The sequence below is a fragment of the Arachis hypogaea genome, chromosome 14 (genome assembly GCF_003086295.3).
Source record: "Arachis hypogaea cultivar Tifrunner chromosome 14, arahy.Tifrunner.gnm2.J5K5, whole genome shotgun sequence".
NCBI classification, from domain to species: domain Eukaryota; kingdom Viridiplantae; phylum Streptophyta; class Magnoliopsida; order Fabales; family Fabaceae; genus Arachis; species Arachis hypogaea.
Window position 1 is genome coordinate 134660003 of NC_092049.1, and position 16591 is coordinate 134676593.

A 16591-nucleotide genomic window follows, 5' to 3' on the forward strand; every position below is an offset into this window, starting at 1 on the left:
CTAATTATTTTAGAGTAATGCTATATTTATAATTATGACTATTTATGATAAGAATCATCTCTATAAAAGATATTTTCTTAATCAAGTTGAATTGGTATAATAATTAGTTCATTAATCTGTTTATATAAGTGTTGGGGGTTCGAATCTCACATTGTGCATGTAGTAATTTATTAGCCAACAATAAATCTTTAAATGAAGCTCCATACTGCGATAGATTAATTCTTATTCTACCAGACTGAAAGATACTGTAAAAAATCAAAATAAAAAATATTTTCATAATTAAAAGAAAGAGAGAAGTGTGGGTATATATATAAAATTAAAAGTGTTGTTTTATATTCATCTTTTAATAAAAAAAATATTAGAAAATTATCAAAATTTATTATTTTTTGTCGTTACTTAACTATCAATTCAATTTTTTTAGTGTAGTCAATAATCCAACGATATACTTTATTCCATAATTTTAAATATTGATAACTAACTAATAATTAAAAATAATGATAACCCTCTAGATTTTTTTTTTCTTTTAATATCTTTCACCCATTGATGTAGATTCCTTGAGATAGAGTAGTCCAAGACTGAAAAGACTTCCCTAAAGAAAACAAGGAGGAATAATTGAGAAGAAAACCATAACCGGCAAACTTATAGTAGCAATTGACCAAACTACAAAGCCTCATGTACCTTATTAATTTTATATACTCTAGAAGTTTAGGTATGTATCTCAAGAGGAAGTGGTAGTTGCTATCTACTATCTTTATGAAAATTACAATAAGATTAATTAATTAAAGGGAAGAAGAAGAAGAAGATCAATTATATAGTACTCCAAAGTTCAATTAAGAATCATTATATATATATAATAAGAAGTGGGATATGCAAGGAGGAGAGAGAGGTGGTGTTCCCAATTATGAGCTTCAAGTTCCATTCACCAACATCACCACACCTTCACAAGCCATAATCCATGAAATGAGCTTTGTTCAGTTTGAAGAAAACCACCTCCTTGGCTTCTTGTCACCTACTTCATCACAATCTCAATCTTCTCAACTCTCTCAATCCTTAGATGCTGCCACCATCCTTGCCACCACCACTACGCCCGCCACAATTGCAACCACAACCGCCACAACAAAAAATTGGCATCACAAGCAGGTATTATTTAATTTCTTTGAGAGTATATATATACACACGGAAATGTTTGGTAACCAAAGAAAATCAATCAAAATCAGCTATAAGTTGCCTTATTTAGCATTAATTAATTGTTACGACAATTAATGAATGCTAAATAAGACAAGTTCTGGCTGTTTTTTTTGTCTCCCTAGCATATATATATATATATATATATATATATATATATAAGGATGAAGTTTTGATCTTCACCCTAGCTAGAAATTATTGGTTTTATTTTATTTTTGCTTTCTCTCTCTTATGGCTTCTTAATTGTAGGGTATGTTTCTATGAACTTGTTTCTTCTTAATTTTTTTTTTCTTTATGATAAATTTTTAGGTGGGAACTCTGGATCCAAAGGCTATGAATGATGAAAATTGCACTGGAAATTCTAGTGAAGGCAACAATAATATTACATGGTATCCTTCTCTCTATTATTATATATTGGAGTGCATGTGCATGTGGTAATTAATCAATAAATATAACTATATACCAAAATAGGAAAATACTGATTAGGCTTATTGTGATCATAAAATGTGTGGTTTCTAACTACTATGTGCATAATATAAGCTTCTTTTGTGCTTTGGTTTTGAAGAAGGATCGGAGCAATAATATGAAATATGAAATTATGAACTTATAGACTCGAAAATAGTCTTGATTCTCATTGATAGCTGAATCTACTTTTTACACAGTTGCATCACTGACTACTCCACATGCTCTCTTTTTTACTATTATTATAAATCTCTATTTCTATCTAATTAAGACTATTAAGTATTAACCATATAATATAATAAATAATTTATGTAAGTTAATGTATGTGGTGTGATAGGTGGAAGAGTAGTGCAGCCACAGAGAAGAACAAGGTGAAAATGAGAAGGAAACTAAGAGAGCCAAGGTTTTGTTTCCAAACAAGAAGTGATGTTGATGTTCTTGATGATGGTTATAAATGGAGGAAATATGGCCAAAAAGTTGTCAAGAATAGCCTTCATCCAAGGTAATTAGTTAATTAATTAATCATCCAATAACCTTATTAACCTTAATAAATCCATATATTTTAACGAAAAACAATGAATTGTTACTTTTTACTAATAAGTATTAACAACATCATATATACTATTGATACATATACATGTGAAATTAATTTTAAAATAGCACCTTCTTAATTTTGATAAAGAAACACATAATTAAACTATCAACTAAACTAAAAGAAATAATTATTCTCCTAAAATAGTTACATTCATATGGAAGAAGACATTCAACATATATAGGGGAGTAGGGGAGAAGGGAAAACAAAAGGGTTAAAAAAAATGTTATCCATGAGGCTTAGGATTTTTCCACTTTTGGAGAATAGGAGAATCTATCAATATATATGCAGATGAAAAATGCATATTGTTGAGTACACTGGCAACATCAATGGCATTATACCCGGAGAAACAAAGGTAAAATGTCTTTTTTTTTTCTTTGTTTTTTTGAAAAAAGTATACTGTTGTGTCGGCAGTGAATCAATGATGAAATTGTCACAGTCATCACAAGATTAATAGCCATCAATGCATGCATAAAATTGATATTAGTTTTTCATTTCAATTTTTATGATTACATTTATATATATGCATGTATGATATATTAGTTTTGAAAATTCTAATTGAAAATGTATATTATGAATTTATACTGACTAAACTTTTTGTTCCAAAGAATGTTAATAGGATTAATAGTATTTATGACAGAGGATTTTCACTCTTAGACTTAGTTTCAGGTGAAATAATATAAATAATATACTGATAATTAAGGAGAGAGGGAAAAAAGAATTAATATATTATCACTCAGAATACTAATTATTAGAGTTTTGAAAATAAGGTACAGTATAGGGTCGCCAATATTCCATACCTTATTCCAATACCATCCAATTTATTTGCAATGGTATTAATTTCTATGACTAACATATATCCAACATCCAACGTATATATGAAAATGAGTGCATGCCTGGAGTTCCACATATAAAGTTATTTTATATCTAAGTACAATGGTTTCTTAATGTATTAAAAAAGTTATTTTAAAATGGAAGAAGTAATTTATCATGTGTTCAATGTTCTAATTTGTCTTAACTTTTAGCTTTTCATGCCTTTTGAGTACTTGATGCATGCATGACCTAGAAATTAAATCCGCCAAATTTTGGACGCTGTTAATTTCCAGATAAATGGTATTACCTTGGCACTATTAATTAACTACATCTGTTATATATTTACTTTTTTTTCATAATTCTAATTAATTTAATTACTATACATTAACATTAACATTGTATAAAAAATCTTATATAACTATAAGATCACCTAGCAGCTAAATATTAAGTATTTTTATAATGTGTGGATATCTATGATTTGAGAATCTTGATATTGGCCACTTTAATTTGTGAATATATTTTGGACAAGATAAGACACTGAGAATAAGACATAAAAGACATAGATACAAAATTTAGTGTTCTTATATTTTGTTTGGTAATAAAATGAAACAAATTATAAAAATCTAATTTATTCTCATTTTTATTTATTCAAAAAATTTGAAAAAATATATAATTATAAAAAATTAACAAAAATAATAAAAGATAAAATAAAAAATAAGTTGTACTATATCCCTTGTTAGTGTTATTGTGTCTTTTTTGTTAGTTGGCCATAAAATATACTAATTCAGTGTCTCTTAAACACAATATTTCTATTCATATCTTATATGTTAAACATGATTTTGTATCTCAATATTTCTGTATCAGTGTCCTATCTTTATAAACAAACGCAGCTTTAAAGCTACTGAATGAGACATAATAGTTTACGGGTAGAGAAATATATAAGTTGGTACACATCTATCAGAATTTATCACTTCATCTTGAAAGGATTATTATTATTATAACATTATTGTTAAGTATATATATGCATGTAACGTGCATGGGAAGGGACTGTTGAATGTTTTACAAAGTGGTCAAACACCAAATCGTATTCAATGTGTGTCCTAAAACTTAAGAAAGCCCAATTATATATATTTCTATCTCATATCATCATTACAAAATTGCACTTAAAGGTAGGTAATGTAGTTAGAACTTATTAGAAGTGCAATCTAATTATAGGAAAATTAGAAAATGGAAAATTTAATTATTGAAAGAATAACTTCATGAACTGGGAAGAAAAGGTTACAAATTTTATGGTGGATGGTACTAACATACATTGTTTAACAACCAATAAGGCAATAAGATAGAACTTTGAAAATGAAGAACACGAGTTTTATTTGATGATATAATGTTTTCTTGATGTAAAAAGAAAAAATTGTATATCTTTAACCATGTCAATAATAAAAGATATTATTTCAAAATTACGTATAGTTCAGGTCCATTAAAACTACTATTTTTTATTCACAAGTACATTAAGCAAAACCTTAATTTATAATTAATAATAAAAAAGATTTCACTACAAATTACAAGGGAATTAAATAAACGAAAGAACAAGTAAATATTTCATTCACTCAGAAACTATTTTGTCGTTCCATCATAAATTTATTAATTTATACAAGGAAACTTATTAGATTCTCTTTAAGCTACATTATTTATTTTACTCCCACACTAAACCACTGATTAATTTGTTAAAAAATATAATTGGTATATTACATAATATTATATTGCAGGAGTTATTACAGGTGTACACATAGCAACTGCAGGGTGAAGAAGAGAGTTGAAAGACTCTCAGAAGATTGTAGAATGGTGATAACCACTTATGAAGGTAGACACAATCACATCCCTTCCGATGACTCAAATTCTTCAGACCATGAATGTTTCACTTCTTTTTAATAATATTTTCCTTCATATAATTGAAGAGACATGGGAAACAGAAAATTTGTCCACAAATCTTTTGTTATGATTAAGAAACAGATTTCTATGTATTTATTGTTATTTGTTAATGCTTAAATCTGCATTCATATATGAACTACATTCTTCATTAGGTTGTTTCAAATATGGAATGATAAAAGTTTTGCTATTTGTATTTTTTTTTTGGGTCGTACTAGGTGAAGGTGGTATAAATTACCAAAATACTCCCAATTTTAGTAGGATCTCGAATTCAGGTATTTATTTTTATACCAATAAATCATCTGCCAAATCGGACAATACAAATGATGAAAGGGTGTTTAAAAATGCTATATGGACCATTTATTTTTATATAGCTAAGTAGTACATTTTTCTTTAGTATTAAAAGCAGCAAGAATAATGAAGGCATTAGCTAGCAAATTGAGTTGCTAACTACTGAGATGATGGCTTGAATTTCATAATGAAGAAATAATTATAATAAATTACTCAATTTGATGTGTTACACTGAACTAGCTTATGCAAGAGATGGAAATTGATATGGATATGATGAACCAAAAACCTGAAGTTGGAAATAGAATTGGAAAATGTTTCAAGCTTGCAGTAGAGGATAATTTTCAAATTCGCATCCTCCAATGTATCGTCATCTAGCAAAACCTAACTTGCTTAACAAATTCAAGATATTCCATAATTATAAGCCTCGGAAACTATGGAATCCGCAGATAAGGTACCTATATAAGAACCTCCATGTCTACAGTATCCATTTCAAATGGAGATCCGAATGTGTTGAGCAGCTGCATTTTCTTCCACAAAATTTATTTGAAAATTTTCTAGCAAAAATGATTAGTTAAAAACTTTAAAAGAGAAAATCAACTCGGATATTGATTCTATTACTCAAACAAATAACCAGCATATGGATTTCTTTCACAAACAAGGCCACCAAGATGTAACCAACTTTAAGTACACCAGCCCCTAATACAAGACTGCAAGCAGCATTTGCCCAATAATGGACGTCAAGGAAATATATAGACAAACCGCAATCCATTACAATCTAATCTCTTTGGTACCAAGCAAACCTACATTTCAAACTCCCCCGGCAGTGTGTCAGCCAAGAATATCACCTTCTGACTAGATTTAAAGTTTTACCAGTGCCTCTAGATCGTCGTGCTGTCGTTCTTAAGCTTGTCTCAGTCCTACTCAAATGTTAGAAGGTTAAAGGCTGAAACGGCAGGTATGGATATCATAAGTGCATCACATCAAGTACAAAAACACCTTCTAGCTAAAGCTAGTAGTCTTCAGATACTATCGTGAAAGAAGTTTGTATGAGGGTACATCTTCTAGCCGTGTTAGGTCTTCAAGCAGAAGCTCTTTCTCCAGCTGCCGGCGCGTTGCTTTCATTACTGTCTGTTATAATTAAGTAATACATAAATCAGTAAATAGTGATCTTAAGAATACCTTTTATGTATTTAAAGGTTGCCTCTGCAGTTCTGCCATATCCTGTCCTATCGGTATCAATCAAAATGAGGATAAGGAATACTTACATTAAAATCCATGTATGACGCGCGCATGGAAAGCCATTGATGATCCATCAGCTTGAATGTTATACAATAGAGAAGATCAAAAGCTGATTCATTTTCTGTCATGCATGCATAACTGAATTCAGTTAGTTACACTCACACAAATATAATGAGGACAATCTACTTAAAGCTATAATCTTCTGAATACTAGTATTTGTGGTAAGACACAAGTTAACAGTAGTGCAATTTTGTACAAAGTACTTTGTGAATTTTGGAGACATATGAAATAAATAGCGAAGACTAAATTATGAGAGAGCAAAAGGTGGAAGTGACTAAGATGGAAGGAAATCATCCAAAGAATTTTTTGTCAAGCATCAAGTCCCTTTTCATAGAAAATTGCATTTCTCATAAACTTAATAGATTATCAGGATTGGAAATCAAGGTTACCTGCAAGAAATTTTAGAAATGTTGCTCCCACCAGTGTCCGTGGTTTGACTGTCGTCAAGGCAAAGAAAATTATTAGCAGATAACTCAATCAAATGGAACAAATTACATGGAAACGAGTAACATAATCTACAAGCAGAAGCCTGTATTAGAAAGACACAGTCACATATTACATCTCAAACCAGAAACATAGTAAAAACATTAGAAGGTTGCCAGCATGTTGGGATAACAGTAGTGAGCCCACATTGCTTGTACCAGGGAAAAAGAAATGTTGTTTTAAGAACAAGGACCCAACAATACTATTTCATGCCTAAAAGTAAGAAGTGAATTGTACGAGGTTAGCCCATGTCATTCGATTCATGTGACCAATATCTTCCATCATTTCAACTAAAATGGAACAGGATTTTTGTGAAATGAAAACAAGCCACTATACAAATCTAATCCTAACAATTAGAATATATCATCCAGTAAATAAATAATGACTAATGGTAAATTACCACTTGGCATACAAAAGTATGTAAAAAGAAAAGTGTAAATTAAAACAAGCATATCCCTATCAGCATATAACACCCTTTACATAGTGCTCTACGAAATCTGCACATATATAAAGGCATCCTCCATTCATCAGTTTAGACAAGATATATGCAAACTGCTTGAGACTGAAAATTTAACTTAGAACAGAAGAACTAACAAACCTGCTTCAAGATCCAGCATCTGAATAAGCATAAATGTGATGTTAACACCAGCAACAGCAAATGGGTATTCCCACACTGATCGGTCTCCTTCCTGCTTCCGCAAAAGATCTTGAAACGATTTCTGCAAAATACAAAATTTGATGCTTAGCCAGGCCAATTCACGAGAAAGAACGCAGTGCCAGACAACACAATCTCTATTAAATGTAGAAGTCCCTTTCTTGTTATTAGTAGCAAAATTAGTCTTTTATGTTGGATCAAATATATTAATATGATTGATTTGTTAACCACAAAAGGACTTCTTTTGAATCTAAACATTGGTTTTGGTCTACGTTAAGTCACCAAATAATTTATTACATCAAAAAGAGTGGGAGGATTAAAAAAAAGGAAAAGAGAAAAAAACAGCTCATACCGGGAAATTCCTGGCAAAGAACAGCAAATTCTCCAATGATATGAAACCACCACCCCTGTCAAATAGGAATAATAGGCATTATAAACTAGTTATAGAAGTCACAGCATCCAGAAGAAATCCACCAGTTTAATATTTACCTAAAATCTGTCGATGGATCCTTCCCTTGCCAGCCCATTTCCTTCCACTGCTCAGAAATCAAGCCATGGAGTTCTTCCTCAGGATATGCAGCATTCCATAAAGCCCTTAGAGCATCCTAAGATCATCAATAGCAAATATAAATTACATTGCTTATGGAAATAAGCCACATGGATATTGTCACATACTTACAATAACCTGAAAACTATTAATATAAGGAATACCTGGTGCTCAGGAATAGAACTATCATACGGGACATCTATACGACTCTGTAACCTCTGTAGGCTTTCCTCCTAATGAACAAAATTCAGCATTGAGAATTTGTTGTAGCAAAACGTAAATGGAAAATAGGGAGAGTATGCACATGTCATTTTTATCTCAAAAGCTTTAGAACGCGAACCGAGAAAAACTTTATACAAAAACCCCATTACTTATGGCATTACAATTCAGAGTAAGATATAAATCAGACATAACCAAAGGTCTACTGAAACAAAAACTCATGTTCCGTACTAAATTCTATGTTCAGTAAACACAGCATCAACCATTACTTAATAAAGTAATATATCAATTAAATAAAAGAATAAATTAGAAATAAAATAATACCTGGACTGGAGTTAGATCAAAAGAGGGACGAGCATCACTCTCTCTCCTCTGTGCACAGACACAAGACAGACCTCTGCCAAGCCATGCTGTTGATCCTGTCACAATCTCAGCTGTAACAAAATAAAACTGCCCATAAATGAAGATTGAGCTTCAAATTTTTGCACTGCAAATATATAAAACAACTGAAGGACAGGAATCATGAACTTTAATTACTGACTAGTTATCCTCGGTACATAACAGCTTTTGTTCAATTTGATTCTTCTCTGATTCCTTTCGTATTATTTGATTTCATAAATAGCAATTCCAATTTTTTAATATAAATCAATAGTTTCAGCAATACTTTACAAATATATAAAACAGCTGAAGGGCAGAAATCATGAATTTTAATTACTGACGAGATATCCTCAGTGCATAACAGCTTTTGTTTAATTCGAGTCTTCTCGGATCCCTTTCATATTATTTCATTTCATCAATAGTAAGTCCAATTTTCAAATATAAATCATTAGTTTCAACAATACTTCCAACCACTGGCTTTACCAAACCATAACAACTAACTTCAATTAGAGTTTTCCACAATTTCTACACTCAATTAGTAAAGCGCAGTTTCACATCAACACGAAAAATGATGACAGAAACATTCATTTTCCAACATACATAAAAAGAGGGGCACTTCAAGAATGCTAGATCTATGAGATAACCGTATTACACATAACATTCATACATGAATTAAGCACAGTAAAAGCTCTTTTGGCTCTAATAGTAGCATCTTTCATATTAAACTGAGCTGAATAGAGATCTCTAACAACAACCAAAAAAAAGGGGAAAATACCGATCAAAAGAAAGCAATAAATGTATAAATGCACCCACCAAGGCAATTTTGAATATCCGCAAACATCACGCAAGTAAAAAATCCGGGATCAATCTCGATTTAAAGATTCATCACTATAATAAAAGGCGAAAAAAAAGGAAGGAAAAAACACAAAAGGAATCAAACGTTACGAAAGTAGAATATAGAGATATATCTGCGAAAATCACGGGAAAAATTTTAGGTGATAGAATTCAGAGTCATTTTTACCAGAGGTTGAATGGCACGTGTTGCTTCGATCAATACCCTGCGAAATCCTCCTAACAGCAACGAACGATCCACCTCTATCGTCCATTCGTACTACTGCTGCTGTTATTATTATAAGTTTGGTCTCATTCACTCCACTACAACATCATCATCATCATCATCGAGTTGTTCAGCAATCTAGAATTCCTTAGTTTCCCGGAAAAGAGAGGGGAAAATACTATCCCGGAAAATCACCAACTTTCCCGGAAAATCCAATCAACCAGGAAAGTTGCATCAATCAGCTAAATGCTGGGAGAAATGGAGCAAGAAACGGATTGGAGAGCAGAGAGAAAGTCGGAGAGGATAAGGTGCAGGGTGTCAGAGAGGTGATTTTCTCGGGAAACAAACGGAAAGTGATAAAGAAAAAAAAAAAGTGATTAAAAATGGAGGGACGACAAAATAAAGTTGAGATGAAAAGAGGGAATATAGAAGGATCGTAAAGAGGAGAAAGAAAGAGAGAATCTTGGAAAGAAAAATAGGGAAAATTAGGGTTTATGGGAACAGATCTGAGAGAGAAGAAGAAGGAGAAGAAGCAGCAGTTAAGTTTTGCGTTATCTGAGTTTCTCTCTCTAAAAACGTTTTAACGCATTGTTAGTTAGATGAGTTGTGACTTGTGTCGTGCGTGAGACTGGTGCTCTCAGAAACCCTTCTTCGTTGGCGTTTTGTTAAGTGTGGCTTCCCTCACCTCTTTAACATCTATCACTTCTTTTTCCTTTTCTCCATTTTTTTAAAAACAAAAAACTTCCACATCTATAATATGCGCCGCGATTATAATTTATAAATCACAATATTCATTTTTTTTAATATCTATTAGTCCAACAAAGCTAAAATTCTCATTAATTCAATTCAATTTATATAAAAAAAAGAAGATAATTGCCGTCCGAACCTTCTTTTCTGTTCTAAATCGGTAATTGCACCCCATTAATAATGTCTCTAATGTTCGGCATAATTGAATAGGACTAATAAATTTGCACCTCACGTTGAGATTTCGAAAAATCAATGTTCTGGTTATTGTTAGACCATCGTTGAAAATGTGTCAACACAAGATTCGTGTAATAATAATTTGTGGCTTCTTTCACGATAGGTATATACAGATGAATTTTGTTCCTGATCATTTAAAAATATTTTTAAGTTTTTGACTTTCACAAAATTTGGACGGATCAGTCCCTCCGTCCAAATGTCTTCACTGATCCGTCCAAGTTTTGTGAAGGTCGGGGACTTAAAAGTATTTTTCAATGGTTAAGGACGAAAATGTCCGCGGGACAAAGGTCAGGGACCTATTTGTCATTTTCTCTTATTATAATATAATACTCTATGATGCACAGATACACTGACACGGACACGAGACATGACACGACACGGGACACGCCGATACATAAATTTTAAAATCTTATAAGACACGGGGACACGCATACATATAAAATATAAATTATTTTTTAGATAAATCGTAATGATATTTTGATATTTTATTGATATTAAAATATAAATTAATTTTTGTAATTATTTTTAATATCTTATTTTAATTATATAAAGTATTTAAAATATTTTTTGTTTTAATAAATAATAATATATACTATATCTAAATTTATTTCAAAAATATATGTTAAGAATAAAACTGGACACACTGACACGTAATGGTATTTAGGTGTGTCCAAGCGTGTCCGGAGAATAATTTTTTACTTTTTATTAAAACACGGTTGGACACAGCTACACGCGTGTCAGATGAGTGTCGATGAGTGTTATATCCGAAATGTGTCCGACACGTAGATGCGTTATTAAAGTAAAGATGTAATTATTTATATTCTTTTATTTATCAATAAGAAATTTAATTACATCTAATATTAGTATTAGAAGTGACTTCTATAGAGAATCTTAGCTACAGGTACGTTATTGCCCACACCGATATTCCTAATCTTCCACACTTTAATAGCAAAGGAATATAGGAAGTGCAACATTCCATGAGAGCCTTAGAAGTAAAGTTGGAATCTAGTTAGCTTAATATATAACAATGTCGTCATTAGCATAAAAAGATTATAAGTTTATAACCATATCTAACAACTTGGGCCAGAGGTTAAATCATAGCAATAATACTATCAATAAATAAATATATAAAAGAAAGAGAAGAAATAAAAAGTATAAAGTAAATAAAGAAGAATAAACACTACTAAGCTATAGTATTTGCTTTGTCTAAGCCATAAAAAGAAAACCTATATAAAAATAGAACTAATAAAAAGGGGGTTAAATTTATAATTATAGTCTCTATTGTAAGAAATTAATTCTTAATTAGTTAATATTATTTTTTTAAAATTATAAAAATTCTCATTTTTTAAAAAATTTAGGATTTAGAATTTATAATTGAAGGTTTAAGATTTAAGTTTTAGAATTTAAAATTAAAAAAATTAAAATAAGGTGGAAACTTAGGTGCAGTCAACTTCATGTAATTGATATTTGAGAGCCGTTAGATAACAATTTAGTCAAATAAGTAAAATCATTTAATGATTCTCAACTATCAACTTCATATAAAGTCGATTGCATCTGAGTTTTCACCTTTAAATAATAGTCGATTCACTATTAGAATTTTTTGCATTAGCAACAAAATTTTGTGGCAAAATTTTTTTTTGTCTCTAATTAGTGACGGATATACCCGAAATAGCGACAGAATAAGCGGGTGATGACATTTTTTTAAATTTTAGTGATAAATAAAGTGTTTCTCAAAAATTTCATCACTAAATATTGACGCCAAATAGTGGGAATAATAGTGACGATAGATTAGTGACGCATCTTATATGAGATTTGTCACTAATTAATGACGGATAAAAAAAATTCATTGTTAATAATTAGTAACATCATTTTTACTGTGAAATATCATTCATCATTAATTTTATCAATAACATTATATCTGTCACTAAATCATTAAAATTCGTCGCAAAAATCCACCGATAATATGAAAGATTCTAGTAGTAAATATTTGTTGAGAAAATTAAAAAAAAAAGCATGATAAGCTAAGCAAGAAACTTTCCTTCTTATTTACTTGACTCAAATTACTATACCATTCGTACAATTTTAAGGGTATGTTAAATTATTGTTAATCAACTACTAAGTGAATTCAGTGTTAATTACTCTATCTAAACAGTTCATATATCAATTGTAATTATTAAACCCCAAAGCCAAAAAATAAAGAAAACACTTATATCAAAGCCATATATCATCAATCATTATTGGTGAATGGTGATTAAAAAGGTGTACCATCAAAATCACAATACTTATTATTATTATATATATGAAATTAAAAGTGGAACTATTTTATTAGTTTTTTATTTATCAAGCACCTTATCTTTTTAGACATCAAGATTGGAGGAGTTGTTTATGGGAAATAGATATATAAAGAGTTTCACTAAAAGCTTGCAATTCTATAATAATAAATAGTCCATGTGGATTGTGAATGATGAAGAAGCCTTTGACCTCTCCTAATCAACAACACTTCACCACCACATTTTCCCCACTTGACATCAACAAATATTAATATTAATTAAATAAAAGAAAGCTAATAAGAAACCAATCAAATATTCATAACCTATAGTCAATTTTTCTGAAAAAGCTAAAAGTGTATGTGTGTGAGCAATAGACAATGGACAATATCATGTGTATGTGGAAGCAAAGCTAAGGGGGTCGACCATGTATTATAATGCTCTCTAATAAGATTTTGAAAACAGGAGTCATATTCACATGGGATGTTGGTTAATGCGGCCCAAAAGCCATCATAGATGGGGAAAGTGTAGAATGGAGAGTTTGGTATAGGCCTTTCACCTTCACCAACATTATTTATACACCGAATTTAAATAGTTTAAAATGATAAAATTAATAAAAAAATAACATAAAATATTAATCACAATTAAATTTAGGTTTAATTACTCTACTGGTCCCTATAGTTTCGCAAAATTTTCAATTAGATTCCTATACTTTTTTTTTCTTTTAATTGAGTCCTTGCACCAAATTTTTTTTTTAATTGGATCTCTACACTTTTTTTTTTATTTAGGTCCATGTACCAATTCTTTTTTTTTAGTTGGGTCCCTATAAAATTAAGCTAATTACTACTAAGAGAAACTTAATTAAAAAAAATTGGTGCAGGAACCCAATTAAAAAAAAAGTATATGGACCAAATTGAAAATTTCACAAAACTATAGGGACCAACAGAGTAATTAAACCTTAAATTTATAATTCTCATCACATGTCAAGCAAGGTAAAAAAAATTGAGATTTTACATAAAATCGAAAAAAATAAATTAAAAATATAAAACGTAAAATCTTAACAATATTTAGATCATAAAATCGTCATACTTAGTACAAATTTCATAAAATCGATAAACTCATTTAAAATTATAATATTGAAAGATTTAAAGAGTTAAATCGAGATTCTAGCTACTGTTTCTATTATCTTAATTTAAGAATAATTAATTTTTAAATTTATTATTTTATTAATTTCTTCATTTTATACATTAATGTATGTAGAAAAAATTTTCCATTTAATAGATAAGTTTAGTTAAAATAATAAGTATATATCTTAAAATCTAATTAAAAGAGTTTGGATTCTAGTATTAATTTAAAATTGTAAAATATATTCTTTTATTAATATGGAGTATTTTAAAAAGAAATGTTTGGTGTACGTAAAAATAAAGAAAAATGTTGTTATTATAATATATTATATATTATATCAATTTCGCTATGTTACCAATAGTATTTCTGTCAATTCTTATTTATGAATGTATTTAATAGAAGTATCTTTGTCGATGTGTCTAATAAAAATGTCTTTTTTATGGCTGTGTCTAATGGAAGTGTCTTTATAGATGTATTTTTTAGATGTGTCTCTTTATACATATGTTTAAAATATCATAATTAATTATTATTGACAATAAATTGACAGATATTATATTGGTACCCTATACTTTTTATATAATAATAATAATAATAATAATAATAATAATAATAATAATAATAATAATAATAATAATAATAATAATAATAATAATAATAATAATAATAATTATTATTATTATTATTATTATTATTATTATTATTATTATTATTATTATTATTATTATTATTATTATTAATGATAATCAGTGGTTAAGAGAATAGGGGGTTGAATCTTAGCCCTTTTTTCTTGAATATTATTCTCTGACTTTTAAGGAAACTTTAGGAGATATTTCTATTTTTTGTCTCATAACAAGTCAAGAGACATTTTCTTTTTGTCTAGTAACTGGTTAGGAGATATTTTTCAATTTTGTCTCCAATGCAACAGAAACAGAACAAGAGTATAAGAGAAAGAGAGAATCACACCAAAAAGTATCCTGGTTTAGCTGCTAAGTGCAATGCAGCCTACATCCAGTCTCCATCACAACAGTGACGGAACTTCACTATAATCATCAGACTACAAATACAAATTCTTCCCTAAGATCTACCCAATCCTATCTGGGACAAATCTAGATTCTATCCCCAAATCTGAACTTGACTTGGACTCCTACCAAGCTTTTAACCGCAAAGTGCTAACCCAACTTGTAAGAAAATCCCCACAGGATCATGAAACACAAGATATAGATGTACAAAGAAACTCTGAGACATCTACGACTTTTTTTTTAATTTTGCTCACTGCCTTTTTCCTCTCACTGGCTTTTTCTTACAAACCTCACCATGTTTGCCTTTTACCATGAGACTTGTAAGGTCCCACATCGGTTGGGGAGGGGAACGAAGCATGCCTTATAAGGGTGTGGATACCTCTCCCTAGCATGACGCGTTTTGACGAGTGAGTGTGGGGGGTTTCGGCTATCATCCCTATCGTCAAAGGCAAAACAGTGTGGCCTTGTGCGCCAAAGCGGACAATATCGTACTAGTGGGTGGTCTGGACTGTTACAGATGGTATCAGAGCCGGAGCCCGGATCGATGTGCTAGCGAGAGCGTTGGACTCCCTTAGGAGGGGGTGGATTGTAAGGTCCCACATCGGTTGGGGAGGGGAACGAAGCATGCCTTATAAGGGTGTGGATACCTCTCCCTAGCATGACGCGTTTTGACGAGTGAGTGTGGGGGCTTCGGCTATCATCCTTATCGTCAAAGGCAAAATCGTGAGGCCTTGTACGCCAAAGCGGACAATATCGTGCTAGCGGATGGTTTGGGCTGTTACAAGACTCAGACAGACAAAACTAAAGAAAAGAATACAAAATAAACACCTTTGAAGGAGAAGAACTCAGGAAGCTTGGGTAGATATGAGAATTCTGTGCTTTCTCTCCTTTTTTTCAACCCTTGGCCGTTCACCCTTAATATAGAGGGGAAGCTTCCAAAGTTAAAATCGGTTCAACCAAGTCAGTAACATCTTCTCCAAGAAACAACAGCAGTTCGGACAGAGAGAAGAGAGAGAGGAAACCGAAACAAAACCAACATGCATGTACCTCTCTCAACCCTTCTCATCAAGTTCCTTCACTCTGAGCCCTTGATCTTGACTTTGGCTCCAAGAAAGAACTCTGACCCTTGATGAATCTCTGATCCTTGACAGCTCCTTCCTTTCCATATTTGCTTCTTCCTCTTCGTAGCTCTAGTAGCTACCTTCTATCTTAGAATAACAAAAATGGAAATGAGCTTTACCCACAAAGATCTTTTTTTCTGACCGAGACGAATCTTTCCTATTTTTGGCATG

General features: G+C 30.8%; 2 protein-coding genes across 4 annotated transcripts; one reads left to right on the forward strand and one right to left on the reverse strand.

The window, feature by feature from the left end:
* The first annotated feature begins 556 nt into the window (after positions 1 to 556).
* On the forward strand, positions 557 to 5113 carry LOC112744364 (probable WRKY transcription factor 12). Its single transcript, XM_025793974.3, has 4 exons — positions 557 to 1140; positions 1495 to 1574; positions 1985 to 2149; positions 4819 to 5113. Exons 1-4 carry the CDS (start codon positions 868 to 870, stop codon positions 4979 to 4981), a joined length of 681 nt encoding a protein of 226 aa, XP_025649759.1. The 5' UTR covers positions 557 to 867; the 3' UTR covers positions 4982 to 5113.
* Positions 5114 to 5848: 735 nt separating this feature from the next.
* LOC112744363 (uncharacterized) lies at positions 5849 to 13699 on the reverse strand. 3 transcript variants are annotated; one of them, XM_025793971.3, is made up of 10 exons: positions 9872 to 10804; positions 9664 to 9738; positions 8797 to 8906; positions 8418 to 8486; positions 8196 to 8311; positions 8059 to 8113; positions 7650 to 7770; positions 6958 to 7005; positions 6535 to 6629; positions 5849 to 6397 (listed from the first exon to the last, which is right to left on the reverse strand). In XM_025793971.3, exons 2-10 carry the CDS (start codon positions 9689 to 9691, stop codon positions 6296 to 6298), a joined length of 744 nt encoding a protein of 247 aa, XP_025649756.1. In that variant the 5' UTR covers positions 9692 to 9738; positions 9872 to 10804; the 3' UTR covers positions 5849 to 6295. The 3 variants fall into 3 exon arrangements, with proteins under 3 accessions (XP_025649756.1, XP_025649755.1, XP_072071206.1); XM_025793970.3 differs by lacking the exon at positions 9664 to 9738 and having other exon boundaries at positions 9872 to 13699; XM_072215105.1 differs by lacking the exon at positions 9664 to 9738 and having other exon boundaries at positions 8797 to 8922; positions 9872 to 10655.
* Between the last annotated feature and the right edge of the window lie 2892 nt (positions 13700 to 16591).

What these genes read in the sequence shown, in the direction of transcription:
- LOC112744363 (XM_025793970.3), bottom strand. Translation starts at nt 9,956, where the DNA reads ATGGACGATAGAGGTGGATCGTTCGTTGCTGTTAGGAGGATTTCGCAG. An exon ending in ATTTCTAAAATTTCTTGCAG is followed by an intron (nt 6,630 to 6,957) that starts GTAACCTTGATT and finishes CATGCATGACAG; the next exon opens with AAAATGAATCAGCTTTTGAT. An exon ending in CGTCATACATGGATTTTAAT is followed by an intron (nt 6,398 to 6,534) that starts GTAAGTATTCCT and finishes TAATTATAACAG; the next exon opens with ACAGTAATGAAAGCAACGCG.
- LOC112744364 (XM_025793974.3), top strand. Translation starts at nt 868, where the DNA reads ATGCAAGGAGGAGAGAGAGGTGGTGTTCCCAATTATGAGCTTCAAGTT. An exon ending in AAAATTGGCATCACAAGCAG is followed by an intron (nt 1,141 to 1,494) that starts GTATTATTTAAT and finishes ATAAATTTTTAG; the next exon opens with GTGGGAACTCTGGATCCAAA. An exon ending in GGCAACAATAATATTACATG is followed by an intron (nt 1,575 to 1,984) that starts GTATCCTTCTCT and finishes GTGGTGTGATAG; the next exon opens with GTGGAAGAGTAGTGCAGCCA.